Source organism: Ylistrum balloti, unplaced genomic scaffold, assembly GCF_031769215.1.
Source record: "Ylistrum balloti isolate Yb309-2 unplaced genomic scaffold, AGI_CSIRO_Ybal_v1 Utg370442, whole genome shotgun sequence".
Taxonomy (NCBI): Eukaryota; Metazoa; Mollusca; class Bivalvia; order Pectinida; family Pectinidae; genus Ylistrum; species Ylistrum balloti.
Genome location: NW_026782295.1, coordinates 531,160 through 546,866, shown reverse-complemented (window position 1 = coordinate 546,866; position 15,707 = coordinate 531,160). Strand labels below are relative to the sequence as shown.

Sequence of the window (15,707 nt, the reverse complement as noted above, 5' to 3'; positions counted from 1 at the left end):
TCTTGACATCATATATTCGTTCTATAAAACCAACAATTTACAACACGATAACCTGACTTCATTGATTAAACGAAAAATCTCTCCCTTTCCAGGAAAAAGATGGTTTCTCAGACAATCATGAGTCTGCCGCTCAAACCGGAAGTGTTCTTCGTTCTCTAGGTAGAAATGAAAGATTGGTATATTTTCCTCTACGAAAACAAAAGGCAATAGTTACGAGATGGTTTTTTGAATTGAATGTAATACGTGAAACAATATGGTAGTGAAATGACCTTTATTGCCATATTGTTTATGAATCATTCAATGACAATAACAGTTCACTATCACATGTCTTTATATTCGCCAGCAGCATGACAAAAACGATCAATTCACTTCAACAGTATCGATATTGACATTCGCTTTTAGTGATTAAGCATTCGGTTCAACATTCCGCCATTTTTTGATAGACATCATGTACTGAAATGTCACGGAGTCGATGGATGTCAAGACATCTAACAGTGAATTTACCATTTCAATCACCATGTTGACGAATATGCAGGCACCTCATGGTAAACTAGGATGTCATGATGTTGTCGAGAAATAATTATACTTTATTCTTAACCTTGAAGGAAAACAAAGATATTGGAAGTGAATTAACAGTTACTGTCGTAAAGTTGGGTGATGAAATGAAATCTGGTAATGAAATGGATGTTATTATCAGGCTACAATCAACAGCAATCTACAGTGAATGCATGAGTGTTTGACAGGAACTTAAACAAAATCATTAAAATGAAAGAACGTGATGAAGAATTTAACATTTGCAATTGAATCACACCATGAACACAAGATGGAGTTACGTCAAAATTGTATTCTCATGCCTTACATTGATGTCTAATACTCTCATATACTATTTCCGCAGGATCTGACGTCACTGCGGATAGAACACAAATGGAAATATGTAATGTGTTGTAAGTATAAATCCACGTGTGTAAGCTGTATATAAGTACTGCGAAAGATCGATCGTACCTGCATATACAGGTAAGTCAACGGACACAACCTGTACAGGAAATGTATCCTACCACTACTAGCTGTCTCCTGCTCCTCCTCAGCATAGGGTTGATGTCCACCACCAAAGTCCCTGTGTATGTCGGGGCTCTGTTTAAGGGTGGAAGTCACTGGTTCGCGCCATACGCCTTAGCGCTGGAAAAACTTTTTGATTTGGCCTTTGAAGAAATCAGTAACCGTACGGATATTCTGCCAGATTACGAATTGAAGCTCATCACAAAATTCACCGAGGTATTTATGAACAAAATATTTTTATTGTTTTATCTAAGTTTAATTGTTGTGTTTTTTTTGTCGTGGTAGCTGTCCTTTCCGCTGTTCTCTGTGCATTTATCTTTATATGTACAACTGTTTGCGGTTGCAAGAAAAGTTTATCATTGTGTATTCTGACAACCAAGACATATCAGTCACGCAAAATTAAAGGCTGTATCCCATTTAGCCCATATTTTGAAATAACACGTTCAGAGGAATACGGTTAGAAGGATTAAAGTCTATTTAAGAGGAGTTTACCGGTGTTTTTTACCTGCGTTTTTTAACCGTGTTTTAACTACCTTTACCAATAATAACAATACATATATGTAATAATGATACTCGTAAATTGATATTTTACTTTCGTGTCACATGTTTAACATATATATAACGATATCATGCAGTGAAACGTCCGGCCATATACAGCCTAATGTAAACACGGGGCCCAATTTATGTAATAGTTATGTTATCTGTAAAAAATCAGTGACCTGGTTAAAATATTCATGATTAAAATTGCATGTCACATACTTTCCTGTGTTGAAGCTTCTTAAATATTACTGAAGATAAAAAAACAGCAGTCAGCATTGTTCATGATAAAAGTCAACTTATCCCTACTACTGAAGCTGGTAAAATTAACAGAAATGTTTTACATATTTATAAAAAAAATCGTGTCTAAAATCAAAAGATAAATTTCAAGTAGATATCATTCATTTCATTAATTAGATATGTACAGTATTGATTGCATCACCGTTAATGTAACATTTTATACAGCTACAGATGTAAGCTCATGTCGATTACCAGCCAATATGACAATATCATACTACGATAGTGTATGTTCCTGTAAAGACCTGAAAACAAAACATTCATGTGCAACCGGAGAGGACAAAACGAACGCAAGACATTTCACCGCGACAACACATTCTGTACACGCAAGTTATCAAGTGGTCGTATTGGGTTGTTGTGACAATGAAAAACAGCGATATTATGTAGAATAAATCTCAAAACCACGACAAGGCGACGACACCAGTTTAGACACCATACCCAATGACAGTGGACGTAATAAACAACATTCTTTAAAAGGATATATACTATTTGATCCGACCTATCAACTCTTGTTAATTGTATACGAACTATGCTTTAGACAATTAGTGTATATAACGACGCTGTTTGAATCTAACACATTAAAGAGCATAGCGCAATCATTTTTTTTTCAAAACTGTCTTAGAATAGCCAAACTTACAATATTTAGCAATGCAACAACGCAAATAATACGAATTTAGTCATATCTTAGAAGAAAAAGTATCTTACAGATATGATATCGTAATTTGCAACACAGTGTGACACACATACATGTACATAAGAATATTTACAACCCCCCCCCCCCCAAAAAAAAAAAAAAAAAAAAAAAAAATGAAAATTCCCCTTAAACCATTAGTTTTTCCAAAACCAGAGGTCTGTAATTTCATTCCCGCAGCGCAACGCTTTATGATATTTTATGATACTTACTATGGGATGGATAGAAAAAATGACAGGAACATATTTTTAAACAGGTTTGATATGAAAGACAAAATTAGTAATAATAATAAAAAAAAGAAAACAAAAGTTCTTTTCCAGCGACATTTTCTCAGAACAACGGCTGTTTTAGTGTCTTTAATGCAGAACTAAAATATGTACTTCCGTCATCAACCGGAAGCTTTTTCAATTCACAATATTGACACACATCCTTCTGTTCTTTTCATCTATGTTACCGGTATATGGCTGCGCTCAAGATAAAGAATAATCCAAAATACCGGCCTGGTTTCCTACTGAGACTGAATAATAAAACCCTCATACTCAGAGGACTGTTGTTATCACTATTGTAATAATAACAATACAACAATGTTTTATCAACAACAGCCAGGAAGAATCAACAATCACCAATGTTCTCGGGAAACAAAATCAAAGTATTTCACGCTATCTAACTAAGATATAAGATAATTAAAGTAATTAATTATAGGATATCATTGATATCTATGGCACTATAAAATACACTGTACAGACTATTTACATCTGATCATTTATGTGGAAAGGAAAATATATGTGGTACGAATTCAAATACAAATGGAATACATTGAACATATAACAAACGCAGGGAGAAAACTATTAGATTGTACAAAATTGTTCAAAAATGTGCAAAATCTCAAATATGTAACACAAAAATAATTCAGAATTGGAAAAAAATTTCAACTTTTATTCACTATTTCCTTTCTAAATATAGCTACTAAAACAAATTCACTCTGATGGGATAAAAATTGCATAAAAAAATATGAAAGAGTTTTTTTGTAAAACGAAATAACTTCACATTTTTGGGTTTTCCCCAATTAGTCTGCCCCAATAAAAACCTCTAGCTATGCCGAAGAAAAACCTTAATCTGCGACCACACTGCAATTTGACACAATTCACAAAGGAGGTTACTCAATAATTAACGAATTACAGTGGTACTCTTAACAAACATTTTGGCAGTGGTACAGTGATCATATTCAATGTTAACTATTTAAGGAAACATACAACATTGCCCTTCCGGATTTGATACTGTAAACACAGACGCCTGATACAATCCAATCAATGTTTAAAATTATGATGAAACTAATTTAGACCTACGATATTGACCATTTACCTTGTGACCTTAACCCTATATTGATGAAGTCTTGGTTCCATATGTTATATCTATATCATACTTACCGTTCAGAATATTGAAAACTTGACTAATACGAACTTGACCATTAACCTTGTGACCTTGACAATCTAATAATCAAATATGTATCAGTCCCTGCAAAAGTGCATCGTAATATTATCACGCAATGTTTACCGTTTAGGGGATACAAAATGGGATCTCTCTGACCTTTAACCTTTACCATTTGACACTGAACGTCTCCAAATCGACTGTTAGTATAAAATCAGACAACATTGCTTCATACCGTTATTATGCCGTAGATTTCCGTATGACGTATTGACATGACCTTCACCTTCGATCATGTAACCTTGAACATGAGAGAATTCTTTAAAACAGTAATCCTTAAACTAAAGTAAGGACTGGTATATTTAAGTTGCTTTGTGGTCGTGTTGTGGGTTGTGTATATGCTGATGTATGAATCAATATGACTATACAGTAAGTACGGTAAGTGATGAAACGATTGTGTGGTAGACGGTCAGAACAAGTATATACCACGGTACTGTGCCACATAATTAAGATGTAACTACATGTAGATGCATTAAATTTAACATAAATGTCCTCCAAACGATTTGTTTAAAACTGATTTTGTTTTAATTCAGTTTCTTTTTCATTTATTTTTATATTATCAATTCCCCAAAAGAAATTGAACTTATCAAAACTATATTGTATATAATAAAGTTGACATTGAGGTAAAGGTCACATGGACCTCATTCTAATGCACTGTTGGTTTTGCACCTTTGTCTTAATTTTTGTTTAAATATCTTCACTGGTTCAAACGTTATGGTGTGGACAAGGTATACAAGAAGACCCAAAAGAAGATCCACAACGAAACAAAAGAACTACTACTGTTGTTATAAACTATGTCTCCTTTCATTGGAATTTGATACCAAGAACAGTATCAATGTATATTCAAAATCAGTACAATTATCCTAGAAAATTGTTAGATTAAATACATGTGCTTTCATGTACAAACAGCTGGCTAATTATGCTAGTTAGAAGCCAACAAGGCAGAACGAAGTAAACAAGCATTGTGTGTAAACTTACCGAGCTCTATTAATTCTTTCATATAGCCGGGTGATAACAAGTTGATTAATTTGTAGATAGGAGGCTTAGCATAATAAAATGATGTGATATTTCTCAATTCACTGAGAGAGGTGATTTTTAGAACTTTTTTATGATTTTTACAGGGAAAGGTTTAAGCAAGGCTGAAGGCAGGAATGGTATATATTTTGATAGACCAAGGTCATAGACGAGGTGGAGAAAAAAAGTCTCACAATACTAAATTTAATAAAAATGTATTGAAACTAACCTGTGCTTGCTAGTACTCAATTATTACAACGAGGGTTTGATTAACACTCATTATACATATATATATAACATGTATTTAAACTGCAGTAGCTAGCAGTGAACAGTTTGCACAAGTACTTCGAAATTCTAATTTTGAAGTCCTAAAATGTTTTTATAAAAGTCTAGATGCAGGTGTCCGATATCGGGTGCTTTGTGGAAACCATACACCTCGCAAGCATTCATCTTTCTGCTGCTAACTTATGGGTCAAAACTTGAGTGGCAACAGTGGTAAAAAATTAACATCAGAGACTTGAACGATCTTTTAAGAGAAAAAAAGTTTTCCTACCTTATGACGCTAATTAAGGTTTTTTCCATATGACACCAATTGACAATTCGTCTAACGTGTGTCGTAGGCCGTTAACACTTTCCGAGAAAAGCACCATGTCGTCGGCGAACATTAGTGAAAATAGCGACAACTCTTGTTCTAAAGGAGAAACAACGCTGTTGGGGAATTCCACCTCACAATCGTTTACAAACGTGCAAAAGAATGATCCCAATTTTGTGACCGAATAATTCTGATAATTCTGTATCTACAGGTCCACTTGATTTGATTTTTTGAAGTTTAGAGGCCTTGAAACATAAATGATATCTCTATACCATATCAAAATCCTTACTTTAAAACAATAGTAAAGTTTTCCTAGCTAGCTAGTGACTTATTGATGATACAATACCAGGACGTAAGCCAAACTGGGCATCTGTTATAACGTTATAACTGTCAGCCAATTGAACTTACCTGGTCTTCAAAACACAAGTAAATACATTTAGCATGTTACCAAGGAAACTGATTCCGAGGTAGTTGTCCGGATTTGACGTGTTGTCTTTGAAAAAAAGAATTAGATATGAAGAATTAAGACATTGGATAAATGTTTTGAAAATAACAGACCTCAAGGATAGCATTGAACATCTTGTTTAAAATACAGGTATAGGAACAAAAACCTGTTTTGATTATGAAAATATTCCGTCAGTGCCATTATTGTTTTCTCTTTTCAACTTCTTAATAGCTGACTTTATCTTGGAATCTAATTCCTTACAATAATGTGTTTGAAACATAATCATCCTGTATATGACAACTTTCATCGGAAGGAAACGTTAATTAAAAAAAAATATAATACAAAATCGTCTACTCTGACTTTAAGCTTAATTATGGAACTCTTTCCGATTTTTCTTGGTAAAACAAATTTGGGTTATGGTCTATAATATTGTTATTCTCATCATATCACATTGCACGTTTTGTCTGCACTCTATTACCATATACTCCCTCTTATAAGGAACAAGCCGTTCATGATTATCATTAGACGGATCAACATTGAAAGTTGTCAATGCCCAGCTATAGCGTCTATACAAAAGTCATACCAGAGATTTTCGTTGAACTGTTTTGGGTCTCGACTAGGACACTGCACTGCAAATGTTAGAAGGATTGGTTGAAAGGGGAGGGTCAAAAGGTAAGTGATGACGTCAGTAAAACCAGAAAGTCAATCTCCCATACTCTGAGTAGTTATCAAACCATTTTCCACACATAGACTCTCAAAAATATGAATGTTACCAGTTCCTACAACATGACTCTCTTTGAAATCGAGGGTAGGCTAACGGATCAACTTGTGGTTACCACTAACATGTGAGTGAAGATCTGTCATTTCAGTACCTTTGGTTTATTGTTGCTTTACGTCCTGTTAACCGCCAGGGTCATTTAAAGACGTGCCATGTTTAGATGATAGAAGAAAGCCGGTGTACCTGAAGAAAAACAACAGACCTGGGGCCAGTACTTGGCGAATGCCTCACTTAGGGCTCGCACCCGCGACCTAGAGGTAGAGGGTGATAAAGACGGTCAGAAGCCTTAACCAATCAACCACCGCGGCCTTTTATTTCAGTATCTATATTTGCGCTTTTACATTTGATTACAAAAAATGGTGTTAAAACTTAACGCAATTAACTTGGTAATACATGAAAGATTATCGACTGTTGTTACAACATAATCAACGACAGCTTGTAGGGCCACAGAACGTGTACCCTTTTATCCAGAGAAATCATCCGGGTATCTTCCTTTTCATGATACGAAGACCAGTTCCTGTACACAGTTGTAACAATCTTAAACCGAATGAGGACAAATGTGCGATGACTATTTTTCGTCCGGCACGCACTCAAGAATATCAGAAAGCTTATCCGCTACCACAGTACTGATATGTTTATTCACCATAAAATCACAATTATCACCGCATCTGCTTTTGCAGTCCGCAACTCAAATAACTTGGCCTACCTTTAGAAAAGGCAGCAACTTCGCTTTCCCATCCGTAGAAAATATCAAAGTGAAGTTCGATCTATTTGGTTGAACATACAGGCAACCGACAAAGAGATCCGAATAACTTAGTTAAGGTAGGACTTAATTTAATCCTCATTATCATATCAAAATAGATATAATTAATACTGTTGTGCACCACGGCATTCCCTTAAACTGCAATGCTAACCCATAGGCTACTTGGATAACAATGAACTAACACATGTACAAGGAAAATGAGGAACAATGAAGACATAATTCTTCTCTATCCAGCATACGAAGGCACGCATTACCGCATGCTCAGATATCGTCCAGGAAAGACTTTTCTTTTTAAACTGTCATTGAAATTCCAAACAAAAGGTTTAAGCCCCAACAGCTTTCCTGTACGACCTTTCAGTACTGGGTATGGAACTTATTCTCCTGCTCTTGTTGTCTTTCCCATGTGCTAGGGACTGTGCTCTTGGCTGCTGTCGTTGCTGGGCGGGGGAGGCGGACACTCTTTAAGATTGTTGACATATAGCCTGCTCTTCATTAGGCAAGCACGCTTCCCCTTTTCCTGGTTTGTCGAAATGACTCGAAGGCACCCCTTCTCCGCAAGAAACTGCTCATATACTCCAAAAAGACTGTCTGTTAGCGTACAAGGGGGCGCTGTAAAGCGAGCATCTAAAGTACGTAGAAATGTGATATTTTGGATGTATTTCAGGTCAATAAATGTAATATCATTAATATTACGAAATATGATAATTCTTATGCATTTTATATCAGATAATTTGACTCCATTGTCATTTATAGTATCTTTGTCGTATGCATCCACCAGAACTCGAAATCAAATGTACGACAGACTCTTCTACATCAGCTGCTTATCTCGATCTTTTCCTACAACGAAACCAAAATGGTCAGCTTTCCATCAAGCTGTATGATGGACATGATGATTTCAATTTCTCTATGGTAAATTTTCGATTTCCGGATAACAATATATCTGCATTTCCAACCTTTGGTATTTACATGCCACAGTTAATTCGATATTCAAAGTCTTGTTGCCATTATCACGATGAAAATGACGGGGAAGTTTTATGGTCGCCATAGTGATCTCATTGAGAATTATTCTATTTCTGTGTGTGACATGGAGCTGGACGTATTTGATGCTCGTGAGTTTTGGCTGTTGGTTCCTTTGATAAATACGTTGTTATAATTTGAGAATGTGAAATTACTTACATTGATTGACCAATGTTAATTGTCGTTGAGGAAGCAGAAGATGCTTACTCTTCCGAGACACCTGGTCATATATTCATTGTACTGTTTCAAGAGTCTCCATGTAAAGTTTTATGGAATTTGAATTTGTGTAATGATTATGTTGCCATGTTCGTATTTTCTTGATTTTTTGTCTGATTAAAATGAGAAAATTAGGAACTTCACATATTGTATTATCATTTACGTAAATAGAGACCTTCCACTATTCATTCGAGTAGAGAAAATTAATTTAAATCGCGATTAAAAATAAGAAGAACACATTAATTCATTTCTATTAGAGTATGCCGCATTAATGAAAGGAAAATAAATTACCGGTAAAATAACTTCAGAGCAGAAGATACAGCAGGACACTCGTGTAACATCTAACAATACAAAATTAGTAATGGATAGAGAGCATACTATTAAAACTGCATTATACACTTGTTTCATCCTTCCAGGATATTTACATCAGTAAGTGATGCTGCTCGGGTCCCAAAGGAGCGAAATATATAGAGAGAATAAGGAAGCCAGTGTATAACTAAAGATAAAATTCTGTGTGAAACAAAACAAGATCGAGAATTGTTTTATAATGAATTGAAATGTACTGTATAATGTGGGGTTTCTGTGAACCTTGGAGACTAATATCATCCACCAGCTAACTCCAGCAATATCAAATGTTTGTACATTAAAGATGTGTATCACGCCTACATTCTATAACTATTTTTCCCTACATAGTGATGATCAAAATACATCTCATAAGTCTTCATATATTGCAATGTTTTGGCCTCTGGAAACATCATCTCTCAGGTAAATAGATACCCGTATTCACCTTTAAACAGATCGATAAATGTATGAAATTTCAATAAGGCGTTAGACGCAGGACAACGTGGACTATGAGTAGTAGCACCATGAGAATTGATATTACAGTTGTATTTTCCCTTTACGGCTCATAATATGACGCAAATGAAGATTTTTGTGACCAATCAAAGTATCTATTTTGTCATTCCAGGTTTTTCGTTATTGTTGGACGACATGACGTGAGTCTAAATTTGTTAGAGCACAAGAGGCGCCAGAAAATTTTATACATATAGATATATACAGTTTACTAGCGCCCACTATGTTACCTTATTTCAGGAATGGTATTATGCGTGCCACACTATCTTTTGGTGATAGCCATGTACATAACAGATGTGACCGGGAACTGATGTGACTAGTGAGAACAAGACATACGATTTATGATAAATTTTCCATCCTCTTGAAGAACCCACCGTTTTCACTGGTCATGTTTATCAAACATGATTATATCTCGCCATATCAAAAATATAAATATGTTTGTAATTTAAATATACACTTTAGTTTGATAGTCGCAACACTACAATTTGCTGAGATATCAACCAACCATCCATTCGTCATCCATCCATCCTACATACCGAGAAGGAGCCGATGAGGGGTTGTAGTATGGTAGTAAACCAGAGCACCATGGAAAACTCGTGTAGTTTTCAGGCCTGATAGACAAATTGTTCGTTCAGGTGAATGGCAAAAGCACGGCCTTTGTGCAACCCGACCACCGTTTTTATATGTCAAAAGGGCTGCCAATTGGGGTCACTCTACGGCCATTTAGTCATCAGCCTAATTTTTATATCACCTTAGACCTCTTCTCAATAACCAAGATCCCAGAGTACTGATATTTAATCTGTAATATGATAAATATAAGTGCTTCAAAGTTTGTTCAAATGAATGACCTTGATTCACCTTCAAAAACGTGAGAGCACTTGTTATAACACATATAACTAGTAGAGAAAGCGGAATATAGCTTGTCAAATAGAAAGTCTGTGAATGGTCATGTTTATTTATCAGGTATTGGCTTAAAACTGAGTGATTTTATTTTTATGTATAACTCAGTTGTAATTTTGCTATAGTTGTACAGTTAATATCTATTCACTGTCTTAAAATAAACATTATGTATAGTTGTATAGTTTTGATATTTCTACACAGCAAATACATATGTGACAGATTATTATGAAATCAAAGGATTAAGATCAAGAGAAAGGTGTAAGTTAATGTGCATGACTTTCCTGGCACTTTTATAAAAGGGAACCAATGAGGATCTTGATGCCCTCTATCTTAAAAGAAGGAAAACCTACAAAAGAGATCTGAAAAATTTGCCGATCGTCATCTAATACATAGCTACGGACCAAGGAGAACCTACAAAATAATTTTACAAACAACGTACAATATATCCAGTACTTTTCAAGCAATGACAATATCGTTATCAAAATCCAATATGGACGACTGTCAGCCATACTGAAATTTTTTCTGATCATGCGAAATTTGAAAATAGATATTTTGTAAGATTTATAAATAACAATCATTGATTATGAATGGAAGATGGCCCACGGGCATAGTACCAAATACAAATGGTGATTTGAAGAGCCGAGCATCTGCGGACGATGTTCTGATAATTTGGCCTTCTTCGGTTTAATTTGCATTTTCCAAATTCTTTCTAAGCGAAACTTTTCTTCTGTGGGGGTATCAAACATTTTACAAACCTTGTCGCATTGTAATTTTAATGATATCATCCGACTGCCCTTTCATCATCGTCAGTACAAAAACATCAATATCATTTACTCGCCTTTCATAAAAGATACCTGTGTATGTAAATTCTCAGTACCACGTTTGGATCAATGATAGATAAATATATTTCAAAAGGAAAATGCTTTTTATTCGGATTATAAAACAAATAGTTATTGTTTTGTCATGCTAAGGGTCAATGTACATTAGACACAAAATAACCAATGTATGTAATAATGCAACAAGTCGTACTCAGGTCAAGTTTTATTCTAAACATAGTGTGCTATATGTTTTCTATATGATTTAATTCATTAATCAAACTTGCATTATTTGTTTCATGGTATAGATAAAAGGTATAAATTGATTTCAAAATAGAAATAAAAAAAAGATAAAAAAAAAAAAAAATGTATGATTGGTCTCAATGTATACTTCAATACACTTGTTCACCTTTATTGGTTTGCCCATCATTGATAAAATATACTGCCAGTGTAGTTATTCCCATTTTCAGATTCTCACAAGAATGTCAAATGTCATTTAAAATGAACACAATATAAATGAAAAATTCCTTTTATCTTCCATTGAAGCATATGATATTGCAATTTTTCTTTCTTGTTATTAATATAAATCACCACATCATAAAAAACCCAACCCTTAATACGATATGAAAATTACTACAGTTGGGTAAGTATACAGGAAAATATACATTAAACACATTCTCCCGCATTCCCAATTAATTAGGAATCAGGTGTGTAATTGGAAACGAAAATCAAACAGAAATATTGTTCCATTATAATTTTCTTTCAACTGGTTTTGGATTACAGCTTTTTTCATCATTACTAGTAGACAATGTCAATCACATTAACTCGCCTTTCATCAACGATGCCTATGTATGTAAATTCTCAGTACCACGTTTGGATCAATGATAAGTATATATATTTCACAGGGAAAACACTTTTTATTCAAATCATAAAGTAAAGGGTTATGGTTTAGTAGCACTCAGGTCAATTTTTGCCCCACATATACTATACTTTATATGTCTTCTATAAGATCTGATTAGTTTATCAAGCTTGCATTATTTGTTTCATATTGACGATAAAAGGTATCGTTTCTTTTTAAAATAAACACGAAAGGTCACGATGCAGACTAAAATTGATTAGGTATAAGGTGTGGAGTTTGAAACAAATATCAAACAAAAGTTGCCATAGGTGGACAACAAATTTACCTTAGAGGGCTGTTAAGATCTGACAACCAAACTAAGTAGAAATAACATAATAATAAACTGCATTATTAATGGCTCGACAGTAATGCTAAGAGCCTAAATATTTAAACCTCGAAGCAAATAAAGTATATTGAGATGAATTAAGCCTCTAGTACCACTACTTATTGAAGACTTCTACAAGATCGGATATAAACACGTAGTTATGAACAGATCATTTATTTGATTAAACGTATCTCAATGAATGATAGGAGTAAATAAGATAAAAAAACTAAATTGGTGCAACGGGGTAATGTTTTGAAAATTATATTGTAACAATATCTCTCTTTGATCTACGACATGGTCTAGCAATCAAGTCGTGTGTTGAACCCCAATAGCAGATCAAGGTCGGCTGATCAAATGATTTGTTATAATGTTTACAGCCAAACATTGAAAATACGGTCTACTTTGCGATTTAATAATAATGATAAAAATCAAAAAGTAAAATTCAATTACAAGCCACTTTTTTAAAATATATTTTTTGTGTTTTATCTCTTGATATATATTCATAATTTTACAATGAAATCAAAAAAGAAGGAAAGAAAGAAAAGAAAACAACAACGATCGCGTGACCTTTTCATCCTTAGTATCAACTTCATCTGCCAGTCCTTTAGCCCATGAGGCATTGGATGAACATAGACGTGTGTACATTATATATACATTCTGCTAATCATTGTAAACCATGGGTGTATTGATTTATAAAAAAACAATCACACATAAATCAAACAACAACACAATGTTACACTACATTAATAAATCCTATAATCATTGGCGCCATCTTTTTATTACGTCACACCTGATAACGGAATTGAGTCTGGCACGTGAGAGTAACTCAAGCAAAGTCAGAATAATATTCGTTTCTTCGCAGACAACTGTCATTAGTTTGAAACAAGGTTAGATCCCGTCTCTAATTGACGGTGAAATAAGTCCAAGTACTATTGCAAAACTGTACTCTAATGATCTCAGATTTATTGTTGCTTCATCTTCTATCGGAGCTATGGTATTGGCGCCATTAAAAAAACGAAAATAAAAACAGTTTTCTGTTGGTCAGAAGGTAATTGATGTTACGGGTTAACATTTCAATGGTATTCTTTGTTTAACAAATGAGAGGAAGATATATTAAGAGAGAGAGAGAGCAGACTAAAGGAGGGACTGATCTACTCTTTGGTCCTATTCTTGGAACCCTGTCCAATTTTGTCACTTTAAACATATCTGATAAGTCATTTTGGATGAAAACATTTAGTACAAGTCATAGCAAGTGATGAAGCCTTCTCTTGTCAAATTGATATTGGCAAGTGATTAATAGACTGTCAATTATAAATGATTGAAAACCGTGATATATATACATGTATTATATTACATTTGGCTCCTTTCGAACGTTCTCGCTGGGTCTTATACAAGTTTCACATATCTACATACATCAAAATGTTTCTCAACAGAAATGTCTTCATCACCAAATTTTCACAATCATGGAATAATCAACTTTTTGCACATTAGAATTATTTAAAAAATAAAACAGTGGTTACTGTTATATTTACAGTAAAGTCGATTTAAAAAAGCTATACAATGGCAACTACCTATACGTGGAAGACATAGTATGGTTGAATATAAGATTTAAATATATAGCTCAATCAGAGTGAGAGAGTTAGTGTTAGTTTCATTACTCCGGATTTTAACTGTAGAAGTTAGAACGATGGATTTGTAAGGAGACATAGATAATGACAAACTGCAAGCTTTCGCAACCTACCAATGCCATATCCATAAGAAAAATATACAGAAGTAAAAACGTCAAGAAAATACCAATATGAGAACATAATCATAATACCAAAAAAAAAAAAAAAAAAAAACCAGGACACTAACAAGATCTTCATGGAGACTTTTTAAAACAATACCAAGATAACAAGACTAGGTGTTCTGGAACAGTAAGCGTCCTCTGTTTTTCCAAAGCGCTATGTAAATCTTTGTCAACCCAAGTAAGTAATGTTTTGTTCTCAAATGAGAACATGATATGCAACTTCGGAATCAACGGGCAAACTAACGAGCATAAAGGGAGTCCAACGTCATATCACACAAAGAAATCAATGAGATCTACCATAAATAGCTTTCATCAGCCTGCATCCCTTGCAACCCTATGTTATGACTTTGACAGTTGACGACTTCTTGCACGGAAATTGGAAAGAGACATTTGTTAAAATGCGACTTGTAAAAACCTAAAGGTTCGTGATGCAGAAATGCTCTCTAAAAATGAAAAATAAAAATCACCACGCTTATCATACAGATTAATGGAAAGGTGTCCACGTGGAAAGTTTAATATGGTTTTGATATGCTTATAGATCAGATATAAAAAACATGTGTTTCAATTGCCAATAAGAATGGTAATAACCATGTTGTCATTCATCATCATAATCAGATGGATTCTGAGAGTATCTTCCATTCACATTTTGACTTCGTTATGTCGATATTCAGCCTGAAATACTACGAAAACTTTACACCCTATTAAACGACAATTGGTTTTTATAAGCCTGACCAAATATTATAAAGTTTCCAATAAAACCACGCCTAACTCGCCAAATATTGTGCAACTTCTTAAATCTAGATTGACCCGCCAAATAATGCCCTCATATTGTATGGTACAAAAACGTCATTATGGTGATATATAACACAATTGTATCGGCATTGACAAAACGTTCTCTCCTAAACAAAATTTGGCGGTATGATATGGCAATTGATTGGACAGTTATTTATGTAATATCATATAAATAAACAATGCATACACTTGCTGCTCTTTTAAAATTCTCCGGTATTGAAATTAGAAATAATGAATTACCGGGCTGGTGCACCTCCCTATCTACATTTTGACTTTTCTATCGACCAGTTATGATTTTCCTCATGTATCTACTTGGTACTTCCTAGCAGGACAGCTGTATGCTACAATTGAACTAATTACTACGTCGGTTTGTAATGAAAGTGATATTCTCTTTGGTGGCTTTGTACTTAAGATCCTCTTTGCCACCATCAATACATCCTAATGT

General features: G+C 34.2%; 1 protein-coding gene across 1 annotated transcript in view; it reads left to right on the top strand.

Annotated features, from left to right (window-relative positions):
* The first annotated feature begins 1,044 nt into the window (after positions 1 to 1,044).
* LOC132554759 (gamma-aminobutyric acid type B receptor subunit 2-like) overlaps positions 1,045 to 15,707 on the top strand; it is a 41,933-nt gene continuing 27,270 nt past the window's right edge. The window contains exon 1 of the mRNA XM_060219068.1: positions 1,045 to 1,272. Coding sequence (XP_060075051.1) covers positions 1,045 to 1,272 — 228 coding nt within the window. The remainder of the gene's footprint in view (positions 1,273 to 15,707) is intronic.